General features: G+C 46.4%; 5 protein-coding genes across 7 annotated transcripts in view; 2 read left to right on the top strand and 3 right to left on the bottom strand.

Annotated features, from left to right (window-relative positions):
• LOC108125673 (alpha-N-acetylgalactosaminidase) overlaps positions 1-25528 on the bottom strand; it is a 52697-nt gene that overhangs the window by 8699 nt on the left and 18470 nt on the right. The gene's annotated exons all lie outside the window — the stretch shown is intronic.
• Positions 9770-17357, top strand: Nox (NADPH oxidase). Of its 3 annotated transcripts, none has more exons than XM_070278740.1 (13): positions 9770-10715; positions 11941-12035; positions 13160-13274; positions 13337-13555; positions 13617-13767; positions 13827-14037; positions 14097-14326; positions 14393-15620; positions 15672-16008; positions 16084-16251; positions 16336-16652; positions 16709-16805; positions 16865-17357. In XM_070278740.1, the coding sequence occupies exons 1-13, from the start codon at positions 10065-10067 to the stop codon at positions 17060-17062; spliced, it is 4017 nt and encodes a 1338-aa protein (XP_070134841.1). In that variant the 5' UTR covers positions 9770-10064; the 3' UTR covers positions 17063-17357. The 3 variants fall into 3 exon arrangements, with proteins under 3 accessions (XP_070134841.1, XP_017097513.2, XP_017097511.2); XM_017242022.3 differs by having other exon boundaries at positions 9772-10715; positions 16078-16251; XM_017242024.3 differs by lacking the exon at positions 16084-16251.
• On the bottom strand, positions 17473-21621 carry LOC108125719 (inhibitor of Bruton tyrosine kinase). The gene is made up of 8 exons (XM_017242025.3): positions 21357-21621; positions 21030-21295; positions 20399-20972; positions 20214-20341; positions 20013-20156; positions 19358-19956; positions 18492-19300; positions 17473-18438 (listed from the first exon to the last, which is right to left on the bottom strand). Exons 1-8 carry the CDS (start codon positions 21525-21527, stop codon positions 17554-17556), a joined length of 3576 nt encoding a protein of 1191 aa, XP_017097514.2. The 5' UTR covers positions 21528-21621; the 3' UTR covers positions 17473-17553.
• On the bottom strand, positions 21874-22881 carry LOC108125676 (uncharacterized). Its single transcript, XM_017241957.3, has 3 exons — positions 22735-22881; positions 22429-22677; positions 21874-22376 (listed from the first exon to the last, which is right to left on the bottom strand). Exons 1-3 carry the CDS (start codon positions 22756-22758, stop codon positions 21939-21941), a joined length of 711 nt encoding a protein of 236 aa, XP_017097446.2. The 5' UTR covers positions 22759-22881; the 3' UTR covers positions 21874-21938.
• On the top strand, positions 22910-25519 carry LOC108125668 (transcription factor grauzone). Its single transcript, XM_017241942.3, has 4 exons — positions 22910-23053; positions 23151-24549; positions 24611-25001; positions 25061-25519. Exons 1-4 carry the CDS (start codon positions 23050-23052, stop codon positions 25265-25267), a joined length of 2001 nt encoding a protein of 666 aa, XP_017097431.2. The 5' UTR covers positions 22910-23049; the 3' UTR covers positions 25268-25519.

Genomic DNA, 25528 nt, shown 5'->3' with positions numbered 1-25528 from the left:
CGATGGACGATGGAGATGCAGTTGCAGTTGCATGTAGTACTAATTGTAGAGCTCGTGTTATCCGATCCTGCACTGGAAAAATAATAAGCAGTTAGTCTGATGAATGAGTATGCTGTTAAGTTAAGAGGGGATTTATATTTTCTATAAATTTTAAATAATCTTTTTAAAGAATCACTAAATAAATAGTAAAATGACCAATTATGAGCTGTGTAGGTAAACGAAGGGGAATGGAGCGACTTTCATGGCTCAAATGGAAACATTTCGCGAGCCTTGTCAAACAATCGAATTTAATTTATGATTTCCTGCGCCAATCGAGTAATGACACTGCATGTGGTAGACCTCGGTGGACCCCGAAACTCTGGATATCTTATGATCACTCGATACGCAATTTGGTCACAGCAGGGCCCGCAAATTGTGGATATGCGTTCGAATTGGAATTGGAAAGGCCAGGAGGGATTTGATCACTACAGAACTACAGTGCAGAACTGCGGCGAACTGAACATATTGGAATGGAGTTGTAGAGTTGTAGAGACGGGAGCCACTTGCATATGCGGCTGTCTGGGATTCTGATGGCCGTGGACCACCGCGTTGCGATCAGGCAGCGAAACCAGTTCAAGATCAGGCGTCACTTTGCGGCGCTGAGTGCCGCTGACAGTTGGATAAGGTTCGAATCGGGCAGCTGGAGCTGGAGCTGGAGCTGGAGAACCGAACTCAAAACTCCAGGCCCCGGAAAGCGGAGCTCCAGATCGCAGCTGCCATTCTGCAATTAGAGCCCGCTGGCTGCTGTTGTCGCCACTGCAATGGCAACTTCTTCTGTCTGGCACGTCGGCCACTATCAAACGTGTCTGTATGTCTCCGGCATCGACTAATGATGATGGTCCAGTGTCACCCCAACCCCAATACCCCCAGCTCCAGACCCGATCCTCCACACTGATCCGAGTGTGAAGCATCAGCGTCGCCAGTGATTGACAACTGATCAGCGTTTTGGAGCAGCTATTCCCACTTTTGGACACGCACGTTCTGCCCCCATCCAATCCCATTCCATCTGCTTTTCGTTTCGTTTCGTTCCCTCTGATAACCTATCGATTTTTTTCATAATTAAAAAACCAGTTTCCGCTGGCTCCTTACAAATAGGATAGGATCGGTTAAGATTGGGCTCGGTTCAAAGAGTTTAGTCGCACCGCATACGGGGATACATTTGAATTGCAAATTAGACGCAACTCCTTTCGTTCTCCCGATCCTCCATACTCCATCCTCCACCCCCTTACTGGATGGCTGGTAATCGAGCCACGATTCAATAAAACATTTGAACATTAAACTGCTTTTATGCAAATTGCCGGCATGCGCTTAATTTTCGATCAGCCATGGGGTCTGGTTTGGACCGTTCATCCGCTTGAATTATCTCCCCATCGCATGCTTGCAACACCTTACGGTCCGCGGTCTGGGATTCCACAAGTGTATCTCCTTCGGCGATAGTCGTCCTCCTCCCATCCAGAAGATGATAGCATCTAGTACGGATCGTCTGCAGCCTGCAACATTTAATGGCAGTGGCTAAAATGCTAATCAATAGTCTTATCGCTATTAATCTCGGCTTCGATTTACCTTTTGCCCGGTTCTCCGCTGTCTGCTACTTGTTTTCCGGATTGTGAATACCCGGGAAGAGCCGCAGGGGAAGACTATGGACTGGACTATGCAATTCATTAAAAATCCAATTGCTGTTGCCTGTTTGTAAATGTTTGTTGACTTAAATTGCAGAGCGTTTGTTTTCATGCCATCATTACGTTAATTAACATTGAGCATACGCCGTGTGGGTCAGGATGAGGGATGAACCTCAATTGAAGATTCTACAACTAATTAAGAATGCAAATATACTCGGGTTTTCTTACTAGAAGAAGGATGGCTCCAGCAATTAAGAATGTAAATCAATGGTTTTCTTTTCTAACTTTTTTATTTTTTTAGAATAATTTTAAAAGGAGCTTCCTAGTAGGATACCGCTCAATATTAATCCATTTTCATGTCAAGATATTAACAACATTGTAAGCAAACACGATAAGTGGAATGCCAGCCTCATTGAACAGCCAGAGCCATATCAGAGTAATCTCCTTCGTTCTCCCCCACTTTGCGTGATCGCGGAAATTGCATTCTTCGAGCTCATTAATTTGGAATAAGCCCTCCAGGTGCAGGTCACCAAAACGATCGAAGAGAATGGGGCAGGATCAATGGTTGGGGGCCGAGTCATTGGCATATTTATGAGCCAGCGGGGAGCGCCCCACAGACGCACTGAAGCATCGAACATGAGCCGGCCGGGCGGCAACGGCATCGCGGCTCGACTCCCATCTTGCATCTTGCATCTTCCATCTCCCAGCTCCAATCTCCCATCAACCGTTGCCCAACTCCTATTTTCCCGGATCGGCTCGGCTCGGCTTGGATTGGCTTCGCTTGGCGCGTGGGCTGGGTTGCCGCGACGCTGGGATGCTGTCGCCTGAAGTGGATTTTCTGTTCAACAAGTAGTTTATGATGTTTTTGTCAATTCATGGCAAAATTAATGACGCTGCAGAAAAGCACACGCACATGGAATCCACGGCACTGAGAGAAAATATTGAAAGATCAATCAACTGATTGAATATCTGACCAAAATGAATCTTTTTCTTTTCTCTCCATGTACTTGATCTCCCTGGCAAGGCGTTAAAAATTGTTGCCTATAAACTTAAAGAACTGCAAAGGAGTCAGCTAGTCTCCTCGCCCCTACCTGTCCCGATCTCCAATATATCCTCTGGTTGAATCTGCATTCAGAAATGCCATTAGTCACATTTGTGGGCCACAGTCGCAGGCGCTTGTAGCCATGACTTGTAATTTTTTCCTCTTCCTCTTTGGAACCCGTTTCCACTGGATTCCGAAGGAAGGTGGCTTTATTTTTTGGGAGGGTCTGGAGATCGGCCAGGGGGTTCTTGGCCGGGCTGCACAAATATTTCTATTGCCGTTAATGGCGTTAATAATTTTGCAGCCAGCTAACTTCAATGGTGTGGATGGTGGCTGATGGTGGCTAGTGGCTGGAGGATTAGGCCGCGTCTGTCATGTTACAGGATGACGTTACATGGGCCCCAACTGACAGCCGGCGGCAGCAGCAGCCTCGGCAGCAGCGAAATATGAATAAACACTCAACTTAACTCAACTTTGGGCGGTGGCTAATGCGAAGTTAATTGGAAAATGCCAGCCCAGAGTGGGCAGTGTGCATCGCGGTAGAATCGCGGAACCGGGATTAGTCCGAGCAGCAAATGGCGTATCAAATTTCCAGCTGCCCGCTGGTAGCCACCGCCTGTCACTCGCCAGCGGGACTAAAGCCACTGCCCCGAGATTCGGACTGCGATCTGAAGCTACCAAGCACTTGTTCAACATGCAACATCCGTAACGGGAGTAGTTTCCAATAGATGTATATCGTATCCGATGGAGAGACCCAGCTGACGACATGCCCCGGGCATCCGATTTCGGGGTGAAAATCTTTCCCAAGACTTCCACATTTTGCAGTTGCAGGTATAGAGGATGTATTTTATTTATATATTTTATATAGGTATATATTTTAAAATCAAACAAAAATCTTCTATTCCAAACCATCATTCATCTTTAAACTCATTTAAGGTTGGCTGACCTCTATTAAAATAAACCTTATAAATTATTAGCTCTCAATATTTTTAATATTAACATATTACTCTTGTTCTGGCTCCTGTGAACTCACTCTGATCTCACCGAATAAATGTGAAAAATCGCCACCTGCGAATATAAAACGATATGTGTCACTTTCAAGATTGGCTTTCGGTTTCTCAATTTATAAGTTTGCATTGTGGCGGCTCCGAGATATGGTCGCCATTTTGGTGCGTTTTAAGGCCGACTAATGAACACGCCTACTGCACTCACCCCACCTGAGCAGGTGTGCAGGTGTGCGTGTGTGACTGTGTCGCACCTGATCGCCGCTGGTATTTGTAATTTGCAATTATAAAACACGCATACGCCGCATAGGCCAAAGTCGAGCAGCCATTGCAAGTGGCGTGTGTGTGCGTATTTTTTTTTTTAGTCGGATTTCAGTGTTAGTGCGTAGTGAACGGCTTAAAGCACTTGATTTCGGGCCTATTCAGATTGAGAGAGCGAGAAACTATCTGACAAATTCGGCAAATGGCAAATAGCAAATGGCAATCTGGCAAAAAGCAGCAGCCAAACCCCCAAAAAGTTGAGCTCACCGCACAATTTATTTGCGAATAAAATATGCAGCGTGTAAACTCCAATTAGACGCTAATTTCAGCCATAAAATGCAAATGTGCGTGCAGGAGTACCAGTATAGTTTTTTTTCAATTTTTTTTTTTCTATAGTTTTTTGTGCCACATTCACTTGGGGGCCGTAGGCTAAAGCCACGACTGGAGGCAAAGTGAATGGAATTGCAATTAATAAATGGCCACCAACCGCACCTGACCATGCCCACCGATCAATAAACAATGAGCTCCCCCTCGGCTCAATAATGCATATTAGTGCATAAATCCTGCCCCACACAAAAGGCTACCCGCAGGGATTGCGTGCTACCAGCCATCAGAAAGAGATGGCTGCAGGGGATTAGATAGAGAGGGGAAGCCGCGGAGGAGGTCGACGGCTATAGCATATCCATCGCCCACGTATCGAGCTGGCCACGATAATTGCCAATTATGCGACGAATCAAAGTGGCCAAATTTGGCAGGGAAAAAGTCAAAATAAAGCCAAGTTTTTATTACAATTTTCCAGCCTGGCCTCTAGCTTGGGCTCTGGCTCTCCTGTTGCTTTTATTTTTTGTGTGTAATGAAGTCATTATAAAATATTGCGTCTCCTGCACGCACTGCAGCTCTGGACCTGGCCAAGATCCAACTGCACTCCATGCTCCAGCTCCAGCTCGATTGGCATTGGCCATAAATTCTCATTCGTGTCCGTTTCCCAAACTCCGAACTCCAATCTCAGCTCCCAACCTGTCACGACAGCTGTGCTGTCTAATCTAATCCAATTGACTTTTTTTTTTAAAGTTTCTTTCCTTCATTTTCTGCCTTTATTTCCTATATAGGCTATATAGCTTTCTGGGCTAACATTATGGATGCAGGCTGATCATTAAAGTGACGCTGGGCAGGCCATAAATCCGTCCGCCTCCGCCTCCGCAGTGACCACGTACAAATCCAAATCCCAATCCCAAAACCAATTCACCGTTTCGCCAGTGACTGATCGCGGTAGCTGACACGGCATCGGAATCGCCACCGTCGATCTGTGGGATCGTGGAGCTTTATGGCTCCACTTGACTGCAACTGACACACACTTTGTTCAGCTGTCGCCCGGGCGGTCTCCACATTTTAGCCAAATTCCCCAGCTCCAGCCCCAGTCCATACTCCTGACTCTGGCCGCTCTGGCCACTCCCAAGGGCTTAATTTGGTGGACCAGAGTGACATGGACCCAATTTACGAAAAAATAAGCAACTGGAGTATATTAAATTGATTAATGATTGCGAGCACGTGAATGGAAGGTCGGGGGTTATAAATCCTTCAAAAGCTAAACATAATATGGCTTTAAATTAAAATAAATATCACAGTATTTTGACCCCAAAGCACAGTAATGAAATCATAAAGTGAGAGTTCATCTACAATCCGATGACTCAACTGAATTCCATCAACCTTCGATAAGAAAAGGTAACAAAGAATGTATGACGTGGGTGGGTGCTTGTGATTCCCATTTTTGTTTCCTTTACAATAAAAATAGCAATGGATTTCCCTTTTCATTTTCCAATCATTGAACAAAATCACACGTAAACAAAGTTTCACAAGCCATGATGATAAAATGTCAAGGCAATCTATCTCTGCACTCATTATCATATTATCATTCAGAGCCGAAAACCGAAATATTTTTCCAGACACCGGTGCGTATACGCAACATGCCGTACCATGCCGTTATAGCATTTTATGAGTCAGATTGAGAGGCCAATTTAAGACGGTTAAACGAAATCTGCACTCAGACTGGCCCATTATCCATTACCCATTACCACCAACAGATCAAAGTCAATCTTCTGCTCGATCAGTAAAAAACTCACGTATCTCATGAGCAACTTTTTTGTAGATCGCTGCAAAGAGGGGGAGTTGTGGCGGCAGTAGCTGGTTTTCTCGGCCTATGGGCGGTACTTAGGCTTACGCACACCAACACTATCCAACAGAAACATACACACAATGTGATATAGTTATATATAGAATGCACTTTTTGCGCGTCTTAAAAATTGTTATTGCACATTTAAAGGCGTCATTATTAGCGCTACATGGAGGCACCAACCATTGTCCATGAATTTCAAATTCAACCGCAGTCCATGCACTAATTGGACCCAGTTGACGTTAAAGGGAGGGGTAAGGGTGCGTTGGGGGCTATCCAAAAGGATCGGGGGCGAAGGCGGTACCAAACACGCATTGAAATTGCATTTCTCTCCGAAGTTGCTCCTTTTTTTTACGGGTTATCACATAAATTGTGTGCGCAAATCTTGATCTGCAAATCATTTTCGACAACTTTACGGCCCCGAAAAGCCCAGAGGTACAAGGGGGCCTAAGGGGGTAGCCGGGAGGGGGTAGACCCGGTCTATATGCATATGTACGATCGTAACTTTGGTCGCTATCTGTCGCTGCAATCTCGCATGCCACGATTCACGATCGCAGGCAACCATATTTTTTGTAACTCTGCGTTTAGTGTTTTTGTCGATTTTTGGCCACTATTTCCTGTGGCACGTTTAACCCATTGCATAACTAAATAATTGGGATTAATACTAGACTTCTAAATACTAGTTTACTAGTCTACATACTAGTCCCAGTATTCAAAACTTTAAAGGTATTCTATTGAAAGTCATGATCTTAAAAATAGCCTCCAGTAAGGGTTGTAAGTGAAATAATCATACAACCTTTTTAAAATAGTATCTTTAAAACGATTACTCTATTTATTCCTATAATTCCTAATATTACTTTTAATTTGGTAAGTCTCTGTATTTTTATCACACTTCAGTTATTAGTATAACCTAAAAAAAAAGACTTAATAATATGGGTTAAGTACCTTGGACAAACTGCATTATTTAGTGGGCCCCCACTAACTAGGTGGACTTTTAATTTAAGACCCCAACACCACCGGGAAACATTCTGTCAGCCACTAATGAAATTTATGCATTTATGCCGGAATCCTCGCCAGCCACGATCCTCGACCGATCGGAGGAGAACTCATGGACAACGGACGATGATCCATGTTAATGTCCATCAAATGTGCCAGGGGTAAAGCAGCTGTCAATTCGATTGTTGGACATGTCCACATGTCCATGTTGCAATTTGCAATTAGCCGCACTAGCAACGGATATGCTGGCTGGATGGATGCTGGATTGGATGGAGGAGGATAGTGGATAGAGGATGGAGAATGGAGAATGGAGCTGTATAGGATGCCCTACAAGTGTCGCGATGCGCGTTTCCCGTGAGAAATTTCAATTATTTTAATTAGCGTGGCGATCGCGGACGCTTTATTAGGCGAATCCGAGAGATGTAACCGCGTCTGCGGCTCTGCAGAGTCTGAATCTGAGCCGAAGTATCTGTATCTGGCCAATTTCCGCTGCACGCAACGCTCTGCCATCGCTGGCGTAGCAGTTGGCAGCGCTGCTAGAGCTGGAGCTGGAATTCCAAGTTGATAGCGAAGACAGTCGCCGCAGAACAGGATTCTGGTGTATGGGCTTCTCTCGTTGCTCGCGGCCGCCTAATGACATGTTTTGGATAATGATGACGGAGAAGGAGACCGCAGATACTGGCTCTAGAGTGGAGTGGAGTGGAGTGGTCCGCCAAGTGGCGATAAAAAGCTGGAACTTAATTTAAATTGATGACACTGCTCTCGTCGCTTGGTCACTTGGAAAATTGGCCACAAGCGGCGAACGTTTGCCAAGCAAATCAATCTGCATGCCAGCAGTCGGGGATTCGTTTTCCAGACGGACCACCCGGCGGATGAGTTCCCATTCCCATTCCCATTGCAATTCCTTGTGTAGCTGTATCTCAACTTGTAGATGTATCTGCTGAGCTTAATTGGCCGCTGCGGTGTCAATTGCAGCGCCATCACCAACATCACAATGAGGGACCAATGACCAGTCCCAGTCACTAAACACTAGCCTAACCACTGGCCAATGGCCAATTCCCTGGCCACCGGCGGGCACTTGCTTGCCAGCCGAGAGTCGAGAGTGTCGCCCGCTGTGATTCGGAATGCCAATTTCAGCAATTAACAATGGCCATAAACGCCGAGCAGGCAGGTGAGCAAAGCTCCGATGAACCTAACCGAAGTGAGCTAAGCCGGCCGGATGTGGAGATACCAAGATTCAGACACCAGATACTGGACACTGGACACTGGATGCTGGGATGTTTGGCTACACGGAGCTTACACATGCAGCACTAGATTAGCTGAGTGTGAAGCAGAGCCGGAAACGATCTGGATCTGAATCCAATGCGGTATCTGTATCTCGATCCGTGATTCCGCAGAGGGGCACTAACCTGCAAACAAAGCCAAAGGCCGCTGTCGAACATTAATCAGCAGATCGCACAGTTCAATACAGAGTGAGAAATATTCAAATTAATGGAAATTATAAGTGTGCCCTGGCATGGCAATAAATTAGCTTCGAAATCTAATATTTTTTTTTGGATTTAAAACTATCCAAAGTCTAATACTCTTTAAATGCTTAGACATATATTCCCTTAATATAATTGGCAATCTAAGTAATTTCTTCCTGTGCAGCATCAAAGTGGTTAAATTTAGAAAAACAAGATACCAGTCACTTCTGTTGCTCTACAAAGTATCTACGCTATTTTTTGCCCTTTGGCGGAGACTTCACAGCTTCAGGTTCAGATTGGTCTTCAACTTCAATTTCGACTTCAGGGGCGTTCGAGGCGGTGCAATCGCTTATGGGAGTACTGGCGGGTGCCAGTTCAACGCTCCGATAACAATACATTGTTGAAAGTATCTGAGAGAGGTCCAGCGGGTGGGGAAGTGTTGGGCCGACCTTGTGGCGGATTGACCGCTTAGCGTCGAGAGCTCTCGAATTTGAATTGGCCAAAAAGTGGCTACGCCGCTCCAAGCACGAACACACACTTCCTGGCCAGCACCCTGACACTCACGCTGACCCATTGCCATTGTCCGGTGCCGGGAGGAGGTTTAAGCCAAAGCCCCTATTCCCAATCCGATTGCAGCTGGAATTGGAAAGCAAAAATCGGCAGTATGTGCCGTGCACTCTGGGCAAGGGAATTCGGAAATAGACACGTTCGTCGGCTCCGGCACATAAACAAGTTTGATTATTACGAAACACGGGCATTGAAATTAAAAAATGAAGACGTCGCCGCGATGTCAGTACACCTGAATTATTTGCAGCCCTTATCGAATAAGTACACACAAGCCTCGTATGAGTCGCAAAAACCAAATTAGAATATCACAACGATAAATTCTCGCATTCTCTTGGATGGAAGTGGCAGCCATTTTATGAGTCCCAGAGTATAGAACTCGGATGCAGATACAATAGATACTGATACAGATACATGCGTAAAATATGGAGATACTCGCAACATCAGTCAGTCAGATAGTTGCTGTTGCTGTTGCTGGGATATTGCATGTCCATTCTAAAAAGTAGCCAGAAATATTGAACCGATATTGGGCAAACGCGTTTTCCAAAGCGTTTCAGACGGTCGGTCGGTCGGTCGGTCGACGAAGCCACTCAGTCCGATTCCGATTCCGATTCCCGCTCACCAATACACCTGAGCCATGGAGAGTATACCGATCCGATCCGAGGCCCTCGGCTGGCATTCAGTTTCGCTTTCAGTTGCTGCTCGCCGCTTGCCGCCGATTGGTGTTGCTTCTAGTTGAAATCGCGTCGTGTTGCCATTGCCGTTGCATCGTGTCTCCCCAGCCGCCGACGCGAGGATACTTCCCAGCCATACAACTGCCCCAATAAAGCCCTCGGGTATGCGGTCAAGTGCTGTGTAGTGAGTGTTCAGTGAGTGTTTTCCCCCCGTTTGTGATCGTGCGACATGGACCCCGAACAGGAGGCCAACAATCACCGAGGATCGGTCTCCTCCAGTCGATCCCTCGAGATACCAGCCACGCCGTCGCGTTCCCCTAAAAAAGTATCCTTTTCGGACGAGCTGCCCCAGTCGCAGACCCCCGTCGAGAAACCCATCCAGCCGCAGCATCAGGAAGCCTTAGCTGCCACAGGTGTCAGTCACGTGCTCCAGCAGGCAGCCCAGTATCTGGAGCGATTGCATGGCTCACGCGACGATCCCGTCGTACCGGAAGTGCCCGCAACCGAGGCCGATAATGTGAGCAATGCTAGCGAAGCTGCCGTTCTCCATTTGGATGCAGTGGATCCTCCAGCGGATGAGCCGGCGGCTCTGCTGGCCAGCTCACCGAGCATTCTGGTTGCCAGCGTCGGCAAGCAGGAAGCGAACGGAAATCGAAATGGAAACTCGGTGGGAAATACAAATGGGAATCCAAATCAGCGCCAATCAAATTCGTACATGGAACGATACAACCTCAATTTAGATAAGAACTGCAGCTCCATGGAGCTGGAGGCGCGTCGGGAGAAGCAGCGCTGGCTCCTCATATCCGAGTGCAGTGCTCTTTTCGACGAGGGCGAGGGAAAGCACACGAGGGAGGCTTTCCGTAAACTTTTCCTGGATGAGGTGAGCTAAGTTCTCCAAGGACATATCCCAAAAACCCATATATCCTCAAAGTATAAGTGTTGTTTGGAAAAGTGTCAGTGTGTCCTTTAAAATAAAATGTTACGAAAAAAGTGTCAAACCCAAATGATAATAAAATCATGAAAGTTATTATAAAGATATTATTTATTCCCCTTTTGGAGTGAGTGATGTGACTCTAAGATGTGACTAGACTTTTTCAAAGTGACTTGAAAAATAATTTATTTCTAAAACAATATTAGCTCTTTGAGTGAGTGATTAAACATTAAAAAGAAAAGTCTGATACTAATTTAGTTTGCAATTATAAACAAATTCGAATGATAAATTGATTTCATCAGACTCTGGAAAATGAAAGTGCTTTGAATTAAATAAATGATCACTACCAGTGAGTGGCTAATTACAAGATATTTTTCAAAAACGAAAGCTTAACCTTTCAAAAATGTTGCCGAAAAATGTTTTAAAAGGAGAATACTCTGCAAGCTTACAAAAAATATAAGCTACATATGTATGAACATATATATAGACCACGATGAGTGTTAACCTATTTAAATATTTATCTTTGGGTCTTGGATATCCAGAGATATTGTGACCTTGTGCCACTTATTCTGTGGTCCTTTACCCGATGATCAAACCCGTTTTTTTGACTTTTTTTTGTATTCATGGTGTTTATTTTACCGCGGTTTCGGGTATCGGTTCGAGTATTTTGTTTTTATGGGCTCCCCGAAAGCCGTTTAACCAGTCAGGGCTCATCCGTTAAATATGCACATTTTTCATCATCGCCGGGGGATAAAATTGTGATCGAACTGTGACCGAATGCAAAGATGCTGCGCTTCGATTTGCAGACAATGCTGGGCGCTCATGATCGTGAGATCGAATGCCATTTAAATATTAATAAGCGACTAATTTATGCCAAGCCTTCGTCTTCATCGCCATCACTGCCGCATAGTTGTGCCTCAATCTTCGTGGGACCAGAACACCTCTTAATTATGCTCATTACGTTGGGGTCTTCGATCTTCGATCGATCGCTGATCTCCGATGTTCACCTGGCTGTATAAACACCTTCATGTACATATATAAATCTTCAATTGTGGGATATAAACAAATGCTTCTCCAAACAATACGATCATAAATTAATTAACACTTTCAACGATATCTGCGAGACACATAAATTTCTGGTCTTTACAACTTGTTTTTTCGGACTCGCTTACAGGAATTCCAGCAGAAGCTCTTCCAGCTGTTCGATCTCGAGCGGAATGGCTATCTCCTGCAAGATCGCTGGATCGAGCACCTCAAGGGTCGCCTAACGTAAGTTTAGAATATGGGTTCGGGTTCGGGTTTGGGTTTCTCCTGCTCCCGTTCCTCCTCCTCCATTGAGATTGCTGCTGTGACGGTGCCAAAACAATTAGCTCGCCTTGAAAAGAAATAACTATCCCGTCCGATCCGATCCGATTCGATCCGATGCGAACCGAGCCATACACGCACCTGGATACCTGGATGGCGTGCTCCTGGCATTCCAGCTGCGCCAGCGACCAGAAGCCACTGCGAATGCCTCTCGCCGCGATCCCAGATGCCAGCTCTCGTTCCCAGACGATGTCCGTTGCCTATGGCGATGCTACCTGCGTTGTGTGTTAACATATACAACAGCTAACATAGTCCGCGTGCCTCGACAGCCTCTAAAGTTGGCTCTGGGACTCGGCTGGGACTCGGCTGAGTTGCAAAGACTACAGCAACTGCAGTCCACAAACTGTCATTGCCTGCCTGTCGTAATGAAGTCATTCAAATACAAATATAGTGCGAGCAGCAGCAGTATCAATGGAGCGGGAGGCATGAGACTGCTGACTCTACAGAAAAAAATATACATATTAAATGATAGTCGATCCAGATCGTAAAAACATGCTTTTTTAATGCAATGATAGGGGCTTCCTCAAGAGATAGGGCCTTAGAATAAAGCCATAGCGAAAGAGCCGTGATTCATGCTTTAAGTTTAAATTTAATTTATGTATTGAATTCTATTTTCAAAATTCGTCACACAAACTCTAGTGTTTTTAGGGCTTTTCGCAAAAGTAGTTCCGTTGCACCTATTTTTTTTTAATGTTCCGAAAATGAATAAAATCTTTAAAGCGGTTCATTCTCCAGAATTGGAAAAAGTCTTGATCATTTCCATTTAGTAACTATATTTCTATGGCATATATAATGGTGTTTATATTCCGAAAACTTCCTATAAAACTTGTACAATTGTTTATAGAAATAGAAAACATTATTCTACCAGATGGTCTCTGTAGTTTCCAAACTCAGAAACCCATTTGTGTGGAACCAGATAATAAAATTGGAAACAATATACAAAAGCCAAATATATTCTTTCTGTGAACCTCAATACGATTGTAAAGGTATTATTATGAAAGAATAAAATATATTTTGGGATGTTACAGCGACGATCGTCAGATGGACTTTGCAGAGCAAATCGAGTCCGTCGCCTATGTGATCTGCGGCGAAAATAGCCGCGTGACCTTCAAGAATTTCCGTGATATTTGGCACACGAGAGGGGTGAGTGGGTCAACTCTTTGAAGGATACAAAAAGGATACTAATTACAGACACTTACCTCCAGATCCTTGACAAATTGTACCGTCTGATAGAGATAGATGGTAGCAATTTGGTGTCCACCAATCAGGTGATGGAGTTCATCTCCCACTTGACCAACTCGCGGCCAAGGACAGGGTTTGACAAGAGTTCGCTGGCCAGATTGGAGCAACTTTTCCGCACCACTGTGGGCAATGAGCAGGAGATCCGCAGAGAGGAGTTTCAGAAGATTGTTACTTCCAAAAATGTTTGTAAAAGTATTACTATGTTTTTGAAATATTTTTCAATCCATTTTTTTTCAATCCTAGCCCTTCTTCACCGAGCGCGTCTTTCAAATCTTCGACAAGGACAACTCAGGTTCCATATCCTTGCAGGAGTTCATCGATGCCATACATCAGTTTTCAGGCCAGTCTGCTGACGACAAGATTCGTTTTCTCTTCAAGGTCTACGATATAGATGGTGAGTTGTGCACTTCAAAAAAAGGGGGGCTGTATTAGATATTATTGAAACCATTATAGGCGATGGACTCATCCAGCACAAGGAGCTCCATGACGTGATACGGCACTGCATCAAGGAGAACGGCATGGAGTTTTCCGAGGATCAGATCGAAGACCTTACCAGTGCCATGTTCGAAGATGCCGATCCCCACAACAGCGGCGAGATCACCTACGAGGCGTTGAAAAACCAGCTCCACAAGCACGGCGGCCTCCTGGAGAACCTCAGCATCACGTGAGCCAACCCGAGAATGTTGTCTGAGCGCACAATTAATCATTTTTTCCATAATAAAGCATCGATCGCTGGCTGGTGCCCATTGCCGAGGACCGGCAGCCGGGGGGAGCCGCCAAAGGCGGAATATGGAGCTCCCTGCCCCACCAGCTCTCGCTGGCTTACATGAAGAACAACCAGGTCTTTGTCACGTATTTGTTCTTCTACATAGCCGTCAACCTGTGCCTCTTCATCTCCCGCGCCATCCAGTACCGTGCCAGCAATGGATTCGTCATCATAGCCAGAGCTTGCGGTTAGTTTGGTTATCCTTTATAGGGATATATCCCTCATATTAAACATATCCTTCGAATATAAACAGGACAATGCCTTAACTTCAACTGCGCCTGGGTGCTGGTGCTGATGCTGCGGCACACCTTGACGTACTTGAGGGGACGTGGACTGTCCACTTACCTGCCACTGGACCACCACGTTTACCTCCACAAGCTGACGGGCATTACGATATCCGTGCTGAGCCTGGTCCACACGGTGATGCATTTGTTCAACTTCTCGATAATTGTGATCAACGATCCGAACATAAACGCGGGACACTACACCATCGGCGAGTGGCTGCTCACAGACCGTCCAGGGCTGTTTGGCCTGATTCCAGGATGTGCTAATCCCACGGGGGTGGCCCTGCTGTCGATTTTGGTAGTGATGTTTGTCTGCTCCCAGCCGTTTGTTAGGCGGAAGGGAAGCTTCGAGGTCTTCTATTGGACCCATTTGCTGTACGTGCCCTTTTGGATATTGTGCCTCTTCCATGGACCCAACTTCTGGAAGTGGTTCATGCTTCCCGGATTGGTGTACATAGTGGAACGAGCACTGCGCTATATTTGGATGAGGGGCGATCATGGTAAGACCTACATCAGTTCAGGACTGCTGCTGCCCTCCAAGGTTGTGCATCTGGTCATCAAGCGACCGTATCACTTCCATTTTCGTCCTGGCGACTATGTGTTTGTGAACATCCCGGCGATTGCCAACTACGAGTGGCATCCGTTCACCATCAGCTCGGCCCCGGAGCAGGAGGACTACATGTGGCTCCACATACGTACCGTCGGCGAGTGGACCAATCGCCTGTATCGCTACTTTGAGCGAGAACAGCAGAAGCTCCAACAGAGTGGCTCTCAACCGGATGTGCCCCAGCACATGCACGCCATTCCAACGCCCAGTTTCATGCTCCTGAACGAGTCCCGGAACCCAGCTATGGCCGGGGATCGTTCCTCAACCCCACAAACCGATTTCCTGGCCAAGAATCTAGCCGTTCAAGCTGTGCCGCCGGTGCGTCCTCCTCGCCAGAATCGCAAGATTACAACAGGTCCTGCTCCTGATGGTCCAGCCAGTGGGGTAAACCGTATCCGCAGTATCAAGAAAACCCTACAACGAACTTTCTCCCGGAAGGACCCACCTGAGCCCAAGAAGGGTATCGCAAATGGAGCTTTTGTGGGCGAGGGAGACCGGGAGGACTCTAACCTCAAGCAGAGGCCTCTGGAGAAGAGCATCTCTCTGCCGGACATCAGTGTGAAAACCAAAAAACGGAGTCGTCTGAAGGCGTAAGTATAAAATACTATATCTCTAGAATACCTTTGACCTTTTATATCCAGACTTCGTGCCCTGGGTCGTTCAGAGTCCGAGTCCGCCTTCGACGACAAGAGGGTACGTCGTGGCAGGAACAACAGTGTGGGATTGGCCTACCTCAGTCCACAGAACAAGTCGCTGGCCCAGAGTTTCCGCTACATGCGCACCAAGCCCACAATCATCGCCTTCAAGACGCCGAGCATGGAGGAGCGGGAGAATCAGCTCCAAACGATTGAGGCCAATGGAGCTAGTCCTGCCAGTAGAGCGGAACAGGGTCAGTTGGGCTCCAAGGTGGAAACAGGAGACAAGCTGCAAGTGGCCAGGATGAGTCTCTCCGCAGAAGTGGCCTCCAAGCCGTTGGAGGTAAGTGACTTGTAGTTTGATCCTCACAACTAACTCATCTAAACCAAATAAATTCAAATTCATCCGAAGGATCAGGTTCAGGCAGGATCGGGCAATAGAAAGTCTATTCTGCGGCGACCCACTTTCCTGCGCTCTCTGTCCAGCAGAACAGGAGTGGGAGGAGGAGGCGGTGGTGGCGGATCCACTGGTAGCTCCACAACTAACAGCGGTGGCAAGGTCACACTTGATGCGGGTGTCATGGAGGTGCGGGCTACACCAACACACTCACACACACACGGCTAATCCACTAATCCCTCCCTATGTATTTAATCTTACGATCCTCTACAGATCTTCATCGATGGTCCGTATGGTGCTCCTTCGAGTCATATCTTTGGGGCCCAGCATGCAGTTCTCATTGGCACGGGCATTGGGGTTACTCCCTTCGCCTCCATTCTGCAGTCCATCATGCATCGCTACTGGAAGGCGCGCCACAGCTGCCCCAGGTGCCAGTTCGAGTGGGCCAGCGAGATTCCCAAGTCTGTGATGAACCTGCGCAAGGTGGACTTCTTTTGGATTAACCGCGATCAGCGCTCCTTCGAGTGGTTCGTCAACCTGTTGTCCCAACTGGAGATAGAGCAGGCGGAACTGGGCGGGGCAATGGAGCGGTGAGTTAGATTGACCCAAAACTTTGGGCAATATACTAAACGTTATTTCCATTTAGCTTCCTGGACATGCACATGTACATCACGAGTGCTCTGCAAAGGACCGACATGAAGGCGGTGGGCTTACAGCTGGCACTGGATCTACTCCATGAGAAGGTAACGTAACTCTTTTAATATCCACGCCAATAACTAATATTTGATGAACTCTCCCCTAGGGCAAGCGGGATCTGATTACGGGTCTTAAAACCCGCACTAATGCTGGCAGACCCAACTGGGACAAGGTGTTCAAGCAACTGCAGGCCCAACAGAAGGGCAAGGTTACTGTCTTCTACTGCGGTCCTCCACAGCTGGCCAAGACCCTGCGTTACAAGTGCGACCAGTACGGATTCGCCTTTCGTAAGGAGTGCTTCTGATCAAACTCCATCCCCCACCAACACCAACACCAACACCAACTCCAACTCCATATCCATGTCGTACTCCACCAGCTCTTTGTCAGTCTCGTTCATCTTGTTCTCATTTGCATAAGCAACGGGTTTTCTATCGGTTTCAATCGTTTCAATTCAGTCCGTTTTGGCTAAGCTTAGCTTATATGTATGGCTATTTATTCGTCACATGTCTTGTTTCCTCATTGTTGAGTGTGTCCCCACAGCTTGTAAATATCTCTATATCTATATGTATTATCTATATGCAATAAAGTTTGTTACCCAATGTGCTGTCCGCATCCCGATTGCATCAAGGTCCAGCGCGAGTACATTGTGAGCTTCTTTCCAGGCGGCTCCGAGTTCTACATTTGATGTTACGGTCTCAGCAAATCTCCCCAAAATCAAATAAATAATCGGACTCTTGTTAATAATTAAAATTAAAAACGAAAACAACACCACTAAAAAAAACTATCTAATCCGATTCACTGCCTAATCCAGGTGCTGAAGTTTATGTCACTGGGCCGGGACTTGCGAGCAATGGTAATCTTCTCGTCGTCAATATTGTCTACATTGTAGAACTCCTTTAGCTCGGCGATGGCCGTCTCCTCGATCTGCGTGTGCACCAACGACTTGTTGCGCATGCGCTCGTAGGATTCCCGCTGTCTTCGCTCATCCGCTAGGATTTTCGAGAAGTTTTGAGTTTGGTCCTTTGAAGTGGCAGAAGCAGAAGCCGCCTGACTCCTCATCATGTTGGCAAACGAAGTGGGATCTGAGCTGCTCCCAGTTGCCGGAGAATTGTAAGAATCATTGAAAGAACTGGAAGGTGTAGTGGTCACACCCCAGGCATTGGGCACAGGCATAGGGGTGGTGGGTGACTCCAACAAAGCGGAACTGTTAACTCGCCAGCTTTTTGACTCGGACGAGAGACGCTTCCGTTGCTTCTGCGATAGCTTCTGGGACTGGGGTGTCAGCGAGCTAAAGTCCAAGTTATAGCTCTTGTTTAGTGGAGTCGAAGATTCCGTTTCGGGGGAATGAGGCGGAGGTGTTTGCTCTTTCACCGGCGTTCTTTCAATGGGCACCATTGCAGGTTCAGGCGACATCTCGTGGTTAAGGGTTTTGTTGACCTTTAAGGCGGTTTCTGCTTGCTTGCGCTTCTGTTCTTTTTTATCAATGACTCGAGACCAGTTTTTGGTGTCGCTACGAGCACTTTCCTGAGGAGAGGTGGCCACCTCTGGTGTTGGATTAGATTCACTTATGCTTATAGACCTCATCATGCTGGATATAGCTCGCTGCTCGTATTGATGCCGTGCATTGAGCTTGCGAAGATCCTTCTGCTTAGTTTTAGCCGCCTGCTTCGCCTTCGATTCCTGGAATTAAACTTTTTAGAAGAGTTTAAATGCTTTACAGGTAAGAAACGCACCGCATCCATTCGATACTCCAGATCCACCTCTAATCCATCGACAAAACTCAGCAGTAGTTCGTCTTCTATAGCCTCTGAGAAAGGTGTGATCTGACGGTAGTCGAACACCCTACTAAACATACTGCGATAGTGGTCATTAAGGCCTTTCAGAGTTTCTCCATCACACTGCTCGATGCTGCGGTAACAGAGGACTCTGGCTAGATTTTGGCAAATAAAGTCCATGCAGCCCTTCAGTAACAACTTGCAGTTGTACATCGTGGCGAATTCCAGCATCTCGCCACACTTGCGGATGCTAATCTTGTCGAGGATAAGCAGCTCGCACAGATTCTGCAGCGATTCAATAAAGTACTGGTCGCATATGGTGATCAGATTGTAGAGAAACGTCTCCAAATATCCCTGCTTGCAGAAGGCTTCTGCATCTAGACTATAGAGGTAGTCCAGTACTGGTTCCATATACTCCGCAGGCACACCCTCCATGGTGACGCTTGAACGCTCCGCCCACGAGTGCATGAACATCATCTCAAAGTACTCCAGGCGGGCCACCAACATGCATTTGTGTGCCTGTAGGACTTTTCCATCCTCACATTTTATCTTCACATCATAAAGCTCCGGATAATCGGAGCGGTGGAGCCGAGGCAGACGCTGGCGGGCATTTGGAAGCGGAAATTGATGGTCCTGTACATAGCTCTTCACAAACTTGGCCAGCTCTAGTAGTTGGAACTTTTCAAGATGCGGCAGGAGCATTTGACAAGTCCGGCTTCGGTTTTGGGGGTTGGCTGGTCCTAAACTCTGCTGAATGCAATCGATATCTACAAGGAAATAGATCAATAGACTCTCAATGGATAATTAAGTCAAGCTGAGCTCACCATCTTCCGTGGGCCAGTAGTTCGTGTAGATATGCTTCAAAACTAGTTCGAACATCCTTCCAGTTAGGTTCTCGAACTTTAAATAAATGTCTTTATCCAGATACATCCTAACAAGCTCTCTGAGTCCAGGAGCTCGACTGTAAATGATAAACTTGTGGGCGGGAAATTTTTCGCCATCCACATGAAACACTACGTCGTGGACAGCGTCACAGTCGCTGGTGTCGTGAAGGAGCTTCTTAAAGCTGTGCTCCTTGCGTGGCAGTGTGGGTTTGCGAAAGTATTTGCCCTGTGACTCTTGAAGAACAGCGAAGGAGGAAAAGCCTTCGTCGCAGGATATGTCAATGGCACGATCGATGTTGGGAACCCGTTGCAGTTCAATGCGGATTACATGCTCCCGGGATATTTCCGTCTTGTTCTGGTCATTATTCTGCCAAATGTCCAAGTTCGGCCGAGACTTTTCCTGGAGTTCCGAAGCGGGAAGAGCAATCTGATTGCACTTCCCGCGATAAACACAGCCATCTTCGGACAGAACCATAACCTGATTGCACTTGTAGAGGATTTTTTTTATTTGTGGCAGTCTTATAGGAAGGAAATTGCATCTACAAATGGAAGGTGTTATAATTTGATCAATATTTTGATATATTTCAAAAGTTACCTGTAAAATTGCTGGGTGTTCTCGTACCAGAGATATACCACGTTGGTTTCGGTAAGCATCAGAAGCTTTAAAGCTGCCGCAGAACCCTTTGCTGAGTTCTTTATATTGCCACCCATCACGGAAATGCTTTTGAGGTCTTCATAGCTACGGATAAGGTAGGTCTATATTACAAAATCTTTCATTTTTGGATAAGGGACTTACTTGGGCGTCTTAATCGCCCTTGTCTTTTCGGCGTAGTAAAGGTATATCATTTTTTCCTCACTGTAAATTACCGTGGCTGCGTTGTTGGCTTCTACAAAACGGATGGTCGTCTTCGCTGGCAGTTTGATCTGTGCATAGAGAGTCTTTTTGGTGAAAATTGTCTGTAATTTACGGTCATAACTCACCTGAGTGGGCACTACGATGCTAGGTGTATTGGCACTGATGCCAAACTGGCCCTGGTTGGCCCCCCAAACGTAGACACACCTGCTGCCGTAGGCTATTGAATGCTGGTCGCAGGCGATGACACGCACCAAATCGCTAGCACCTTTGTCACGCAAGGCGACCACTTCCTTGAACTGGGCAAGGTGCTCAGGTGCGTCACGCACGCCGAGCTGACAGTCGCTATTTAAGCCGCAGGCGAAAACTAGAGAACGGTGCGTGAGCACCAGTGAGTGCTGGCGGGAGACGCTGATGCAACGGATGGAGTCATCGCCCAGCTTGGAGGAGACTTTAACACGCTTAGGTGCCGGCAGGGTGTTCTCCGCTCCGATGCCCAGTCGACCGCCTTTGCCATGACCTACGGCATACAGATGACCTTTCTTATCCAGGAACAGACTGTGGTAGGCACCTAGGGCCACCTGTTCAATCCAAATGTTGGACTTGCGAAAGAAGTCTACACTCTGAGGAGCATTGGTGTTCTGCTCGCTGCCAACGCCCAGGTTGTAGTTTTTGTTGGAGCCCCAGACCAAAATATCGTTTCTGTGGGAACACATAACTTGAAATGAGAAGATCTAGGGGACATAATTGCCCACTCACTGTGAATCTATGGCAAAGTCATTAACGTCACATTTCCGGCAGATGGCCTGTAAAGGACATCGCGTGTCCTCGTCCAGCAGCTCCATACTGGCTCCATAGCGAAGTAAAAGAACAGCACAGTCTATAGAACCGTAGTACAAAGCCCGGTGAAGGGGACTACTTCCAGATTCGTAATCCTGGCCATTGATGTAGGCTCCATGGTTCAGCAGCCACTCCAGGATCTCGTACCGGCCCGTTGATGCAGACATGTGCACTGCAGATCGTCCCTAGAGTTCGAGAAGGTTTATCATTAGATTTATTTATAGATAAACCCATTTCACCACTTGCCAGGTCGTCCAGTATGTTGGCGAAATTCCCACAAGTCTTATAAACGAAAGCGGCAAGGTTCTGGCTGGAAATGGAGCGCTTTGTCAGCGCCGCAGTAATATTGTTTCCATGCTGGCGTAGCCTGCACTTGGCAGTGCAGTCACAGTCCTGACTAGTCCTGGCAGCTGACATTCGAAATTGCAAATTAATTCGCCCGGCAATCGACTTTTTTACGTGGAATTTTGTTTTGCTTATTTTGCAGTGTTACCAGGTAGTGCAAGTCACTTTCCACCAAAAGTTTGTGCTTTTTAATTTCAAAACTGAATGAAAATTAAGAAAAAAGTTTAATAAAAAAAATTAAACAATTATATGTAAAGCTTAAACTTTGATAAAATTTTGTTTATCCCATAAAAATTTAAATTTAGTGAAATGTTTACTCCTTTTGTATAGTGATGTATAATTTATATTATAAATGTATAATTTATGCTACTAAATTAATATTACACTTTTTCAACAAAAATAAAAAAGTTAAAAAAGTTTTTAATTTATACATGCTCAAATTTGTTGTATACTTAATTAAAATATAATTCTAATAAACTAAGGTCAGGATAAGCCACCTTTCCGAGTGCCTTGTCGTTGGATTCGTTTCCTCACTATTGTGATATTTTCGTTGGATGCTCGTTGCGCTAGTATAGATCGTCCCGCCAGGGCAATGGATTCGTTTTGTCGTATAATGGAGTAGACGCAGACCTCTTCTGGAGAGGGAGCCGGAGGTGGTCGATCGAAGTTTCGGACTCGCGGCAGAGTGCTGGCCCTGCTTTTTGCCGTTTCGTGGAGAGATATATCCAACAATTGCACTCCTCTCGGCTTAATGGGAGAACTGAAGTTGCGTATCCACACTTTGCTTTTGGGCTTGAGGATTGAGGTCGGTTGTGGCAATCGATTGGATTGTGGCAGAGAAGGTGTTGATGGCGGACTAGCAGCAGGCACAGGTGGCAGCGACTCAAAATGCACTTCCGGCTCAAAGGCAGGAATTTTACCCTAAAAATGGGAGTCGATTAGGTTCGAAGGCAGTCTTCTGGAACCTACTTACCAAGCACACATGCAACTTTTTAGCCTTAGGCGTATCTGCTATAAGTAAACCACATATGCACTCTGCATAGCCATGTAGCCTGTAAACAGGCCCTAGTTTCCTTATGCTAAAACATTTTTTAATGTGGGCAAAGCGGTTTTTGAAGGATTTCATTGGTCGTCCGCAACTGGGACATTCATTCTCCTCTACAGCTTTTTCTATGGAGTACCAAATGGTTTGCCTCGAACTTCGTTTGGGGGGCTCCTCGACCTTAAAAGGTAGGTAATATTATTTTAAGTAAATAAACCAGATGTATCATCACTTTACAGGTAATTCCTCTGGCTCAGACATGATAACAGAAGCTGCAGATAACAAATTAGAAAACGTAAACAAAAGATTTTTGTGTTTTTGCTGGAGAAACGCTGGTGCTCGGCGAAAAAGTAAAAATACCAAATTTAGGCTTGGTTTAGTGTTGGAAAACGGCATGAGCGTATGCTCATTGTGAACGGATTTTCCAAACAGCTGGCTTGAGTTTGGAGTGCATTTTCGGCGTTTAATTATAAAATATAAATAAGAATCCTAATTTTAATTTATTAAATACAGATGGCAATTATTTTTTAGTAGCAAGTTCTACGCATCACAATGGGTAAGACTCCAAAAGTGCAAAAGTCTTGCGAGGCCAGCCAGCAGAATTTCCATTTTCGAGCCAAAGACGCTAATTTGTTTTTAATTTATATATGCAGATTCCTCTTCTTGCTGTTTACTCTGCATGTGCGAGTATCAGGCGATGATGGGCGACTACATAGATGTGCATTCCGCCAGGGGATCGCAACTGGAAATAGCCCGTATTGTGGGTCAGCACTTCCCGGTACAGATATGCCTGGAAAATAACGACAGGATCTGCGGTCGCTGTTGGAAAACTGTGTCAGACTTTCATGCACTCCACGAATTCGTCAGCGCTGCTCAAAACTCATTGCAGGAAACAAAAGTGTTGCTAATGGAGGATGATCCTTTAACCCAGGCTGCCCCCGTCTATACGGACGTTCCAAAACTGGCAATCGACCAGGTAGAACAGGTGCAGGCACCGTCCGAAGTCGCTGGGCGTAACTTCTTCTATCCGGAAGTCAAGATTGAGGAGCACGAACTGGACCATTTACCTAGGATAGAGATTCTTGAGGGCGCAAGCAGCACACAAGCTAACCAAGATCAGTTGGATGTAACCACCCGACGGCTAAGAAAACGCGTAAAAGCAGAGGAAGGATCATTAACAGAGCCAGGAAATTATGAAGAGCCTCTAGAAAGCTTGGATCTGGAGCCCTCGCCGCCCAAGAAAAAGCGAGGACGTCCCCGTAAGGCAGACACCGCCAGTGCTACGCTGACATCCACTGCCGTGATTGCCGTTCCGGAGACACCAAAAGACGACATTGAAGTAACTCTGAAATCGGAAGAGATGGAAGAATTTATAGACGATGACCCGGAATTCTCCTACAATTTGGACGATGGCCTGGCGCCAAGCGATAATTCCTCTGATGACAACTTTGGGAGCAATGATTTTGATACAGATTCGGACTTTGAGCTGGAGGGCCATGCCAAACAGGAATTTGCGGTGCTTCCCAAGCGAACTGTGGTGCGGCCCAAGAAGTACAAGAAGCGCACGAAACCGGCGGAGCCCAAGGTGCGCATGTCCCGTGAACTGTTGGAGCAGCGCAAGAAGCACCAGGAGGAATACGACAGCATTATTGCCAAGTTCTTTACCGATGTACTTCCATGCTCGATTTGCAACTTGCTGGTACACAACTTCACTGAGATGCAGCGCCATCACCGACTGTCACATCAGGTGGACCCTGGATACATGATGTGCTGTGGCCGAAAGTTCACGCAGCGTAAAGTGTTGGCCGAGCATGTCCTGGTCCACTGGAATCCAGACCATTTCAAGTGCTCCGTGTGCGAAAAGTCTTTCCAGAACTCGCGGCACCTAGAGTCGCACCAGCAAGTGCACATGGATCCAGCCATTAAGTTGACCTTCAGTTGCGACATTTGTGCGAAAACCTTCCTCAGCAAAACGGCCATCGACTACCACAAGCTAAACAAGCATGTGCCCAAGTCGGAGTTCAAATTCTCCTGTTCGGAGTGCAGTAAAAAGTAAGTGTCTAAGCTAATTCATTATCATTATATTTCATATTTCTTATCCATAACTGATTAGATTCCTCACGGAGCGTAAGCTGAAGAACCACATGAGTTCGATGCACGATCCGGAGAGCACTATCATCTGCGACAAGTGTGGAAAACAGATGCGCACCAAGATCATTTTGAAGAAGCACCAGGAACTGATGCACTCTGACAAACCGCGCCCGGAACCAGAACTGAAACAGTGCCAGATCTGCGGGGCTTGGCTGAAGGGAATGACAGGACTCAAGCAGCACATGAAAAGCATTCACGTGGAAAGCGCCGGCGAGCATCGCTGCCACATTTGCAGCAAGGTTTCGCCGAATGCGCGGGCACTGAGGCGTCACATTTACCACAACCATGAGTGCGAACGAAAGTTCAAGTGCACCATGTGTGAGAAGGCCTTTAAGCGGCCGCAGGAACTGAAGGTTACACCATGAAGATCTTCACTGATTCGAGATATACAAGTTTCTATTCTATCTTGCAGGAACACACGTCCACACACACCGGCGAGGTGCTGTACACCTGCCCCAACTGTCCGATGACCTTCTTTTGTAGCGCCAACATGTACAAGCATCGCCAGCGGCTGCATCGCGCACAATACGAGGCGGACAAGAATCAACCGAAGCCGCCAAACATTCTGAAGATCTCGCGCATCGCTTCATCGCAGAACAAGCCGAAACAGGACATTTAGCGCCTAAAAGGACCCGATAAAGACCACCAAGCATGTTCCGGCTTACATTTGCATCAATTTGAATGTTGAACCATTAGTTCGTAGATGGTTTTCCGCTTAAAATAGGTACATACATACAGCATTTATACCGACCAACAATTTACATTGATCGAGCCCTAAATTATCAACCAGAGCATGTTTGAAAACATTACTTTAAGCAGCAAGTATTGGATAAATAAATTGTAAAACTGGACACCAATCCGATAAAATTAATTGACAACA

This window comes from Drosophila bipectinata, chromosome 2R (genome assembly GCF_030179905.1).
Source record: "Drosophila bipectinata strain 14024-0381.07 chromosome 2R, DbipHiC1v2, whole genome shotgun sequence".
NCBI lineage: Eukaryota > Metazoa > Arthropoda > Insecta > Diptera > Drosophilidae > Drosophila > Drosophila bipectinata.
Note: the sequence above shows the minus strand (reverse complement) of the source record. Positions and strands in the feature narration are given on the sequence as shown.

Bases quoted from the DNA above. Each gene is read 5' to 3' on its own strand.
- LOC108125668 (XM_017241942.3), top strand. The intron at 24,550-24,610 runs GTAAGTGTCTAA...ATAACTGATTAG, and splicing joins TGTTCGGAGTGCAGTAAAAA to ATTCCTCACGGAGCGTAAGC. The intron at 25,002-25,060 runs GTTACACCATGA...TCTATCTTGCAG, and splicing joins AGCGGCCGCAGGAACTGAAG to GAACACACGTCCACACACAC.
- LOC108125719 (XM_017242025.3), bottom strand. From the start codon at position 21,527: ATGTCAGCTGCCAGGACTAGTCAGGACTGTGACTGCACTGCCAAGTGC. The intron at 19,301-19,357 runs GTGAGCTCAGCT...ATTTCCTTGTAG, and splicing joins CTACTGGCCCACGGAAGATG to ATATCGATTGCATTCAGCAG. The intron at 18,439-18,491 runs GTGCGTTTCTTA...GTTTAATTCCAG, and splicing joins TGGAGTATCGAATGGATGCG to GAATCGAAGGCGAAGCAGGC.
- LOC108125676 (XM_017241957.3), bottom strand. From the start codon at position 22,758: ATGTCTGAGCCAGAGGAATTACCT. The intron at 22,678-22,734 runs GTAAAGTGATGA...CTACCTTTTAAG, and splicing joins CTGAGCCAGAGGAATTACCT to GTCGAGGAGCCCCCCAAACG. The intron at 22,377-22,428 runs GTAAGTAGGTTC...TCCCATTTTTAG, and splicing joins AAAAGTTGCATGTGTGCTTG to GGTAAAATTCCTGCCTTTGA.
- Nox (XM_017242022.3), top strand. From the start codon at position 10,065: ATGGACCCCGAACAGGAGGCCAACAATCACCGAGGATCGGTCTCCTCC. The intron at 12,036-13,159 runs GTAAGTTTAGAA...GGGATGTTACAG, and splicing joins CACCTCAAGGGTCGCCTAAC to CGACGATCGTCAGATGGACT. The intron at 13,768-13,826 runs GTGAGTTGTGCA...AAACCATTATAG, and splicing joins CAAGGTCTACGATATAGATG to GCGATGGACTCATCCAGCAC.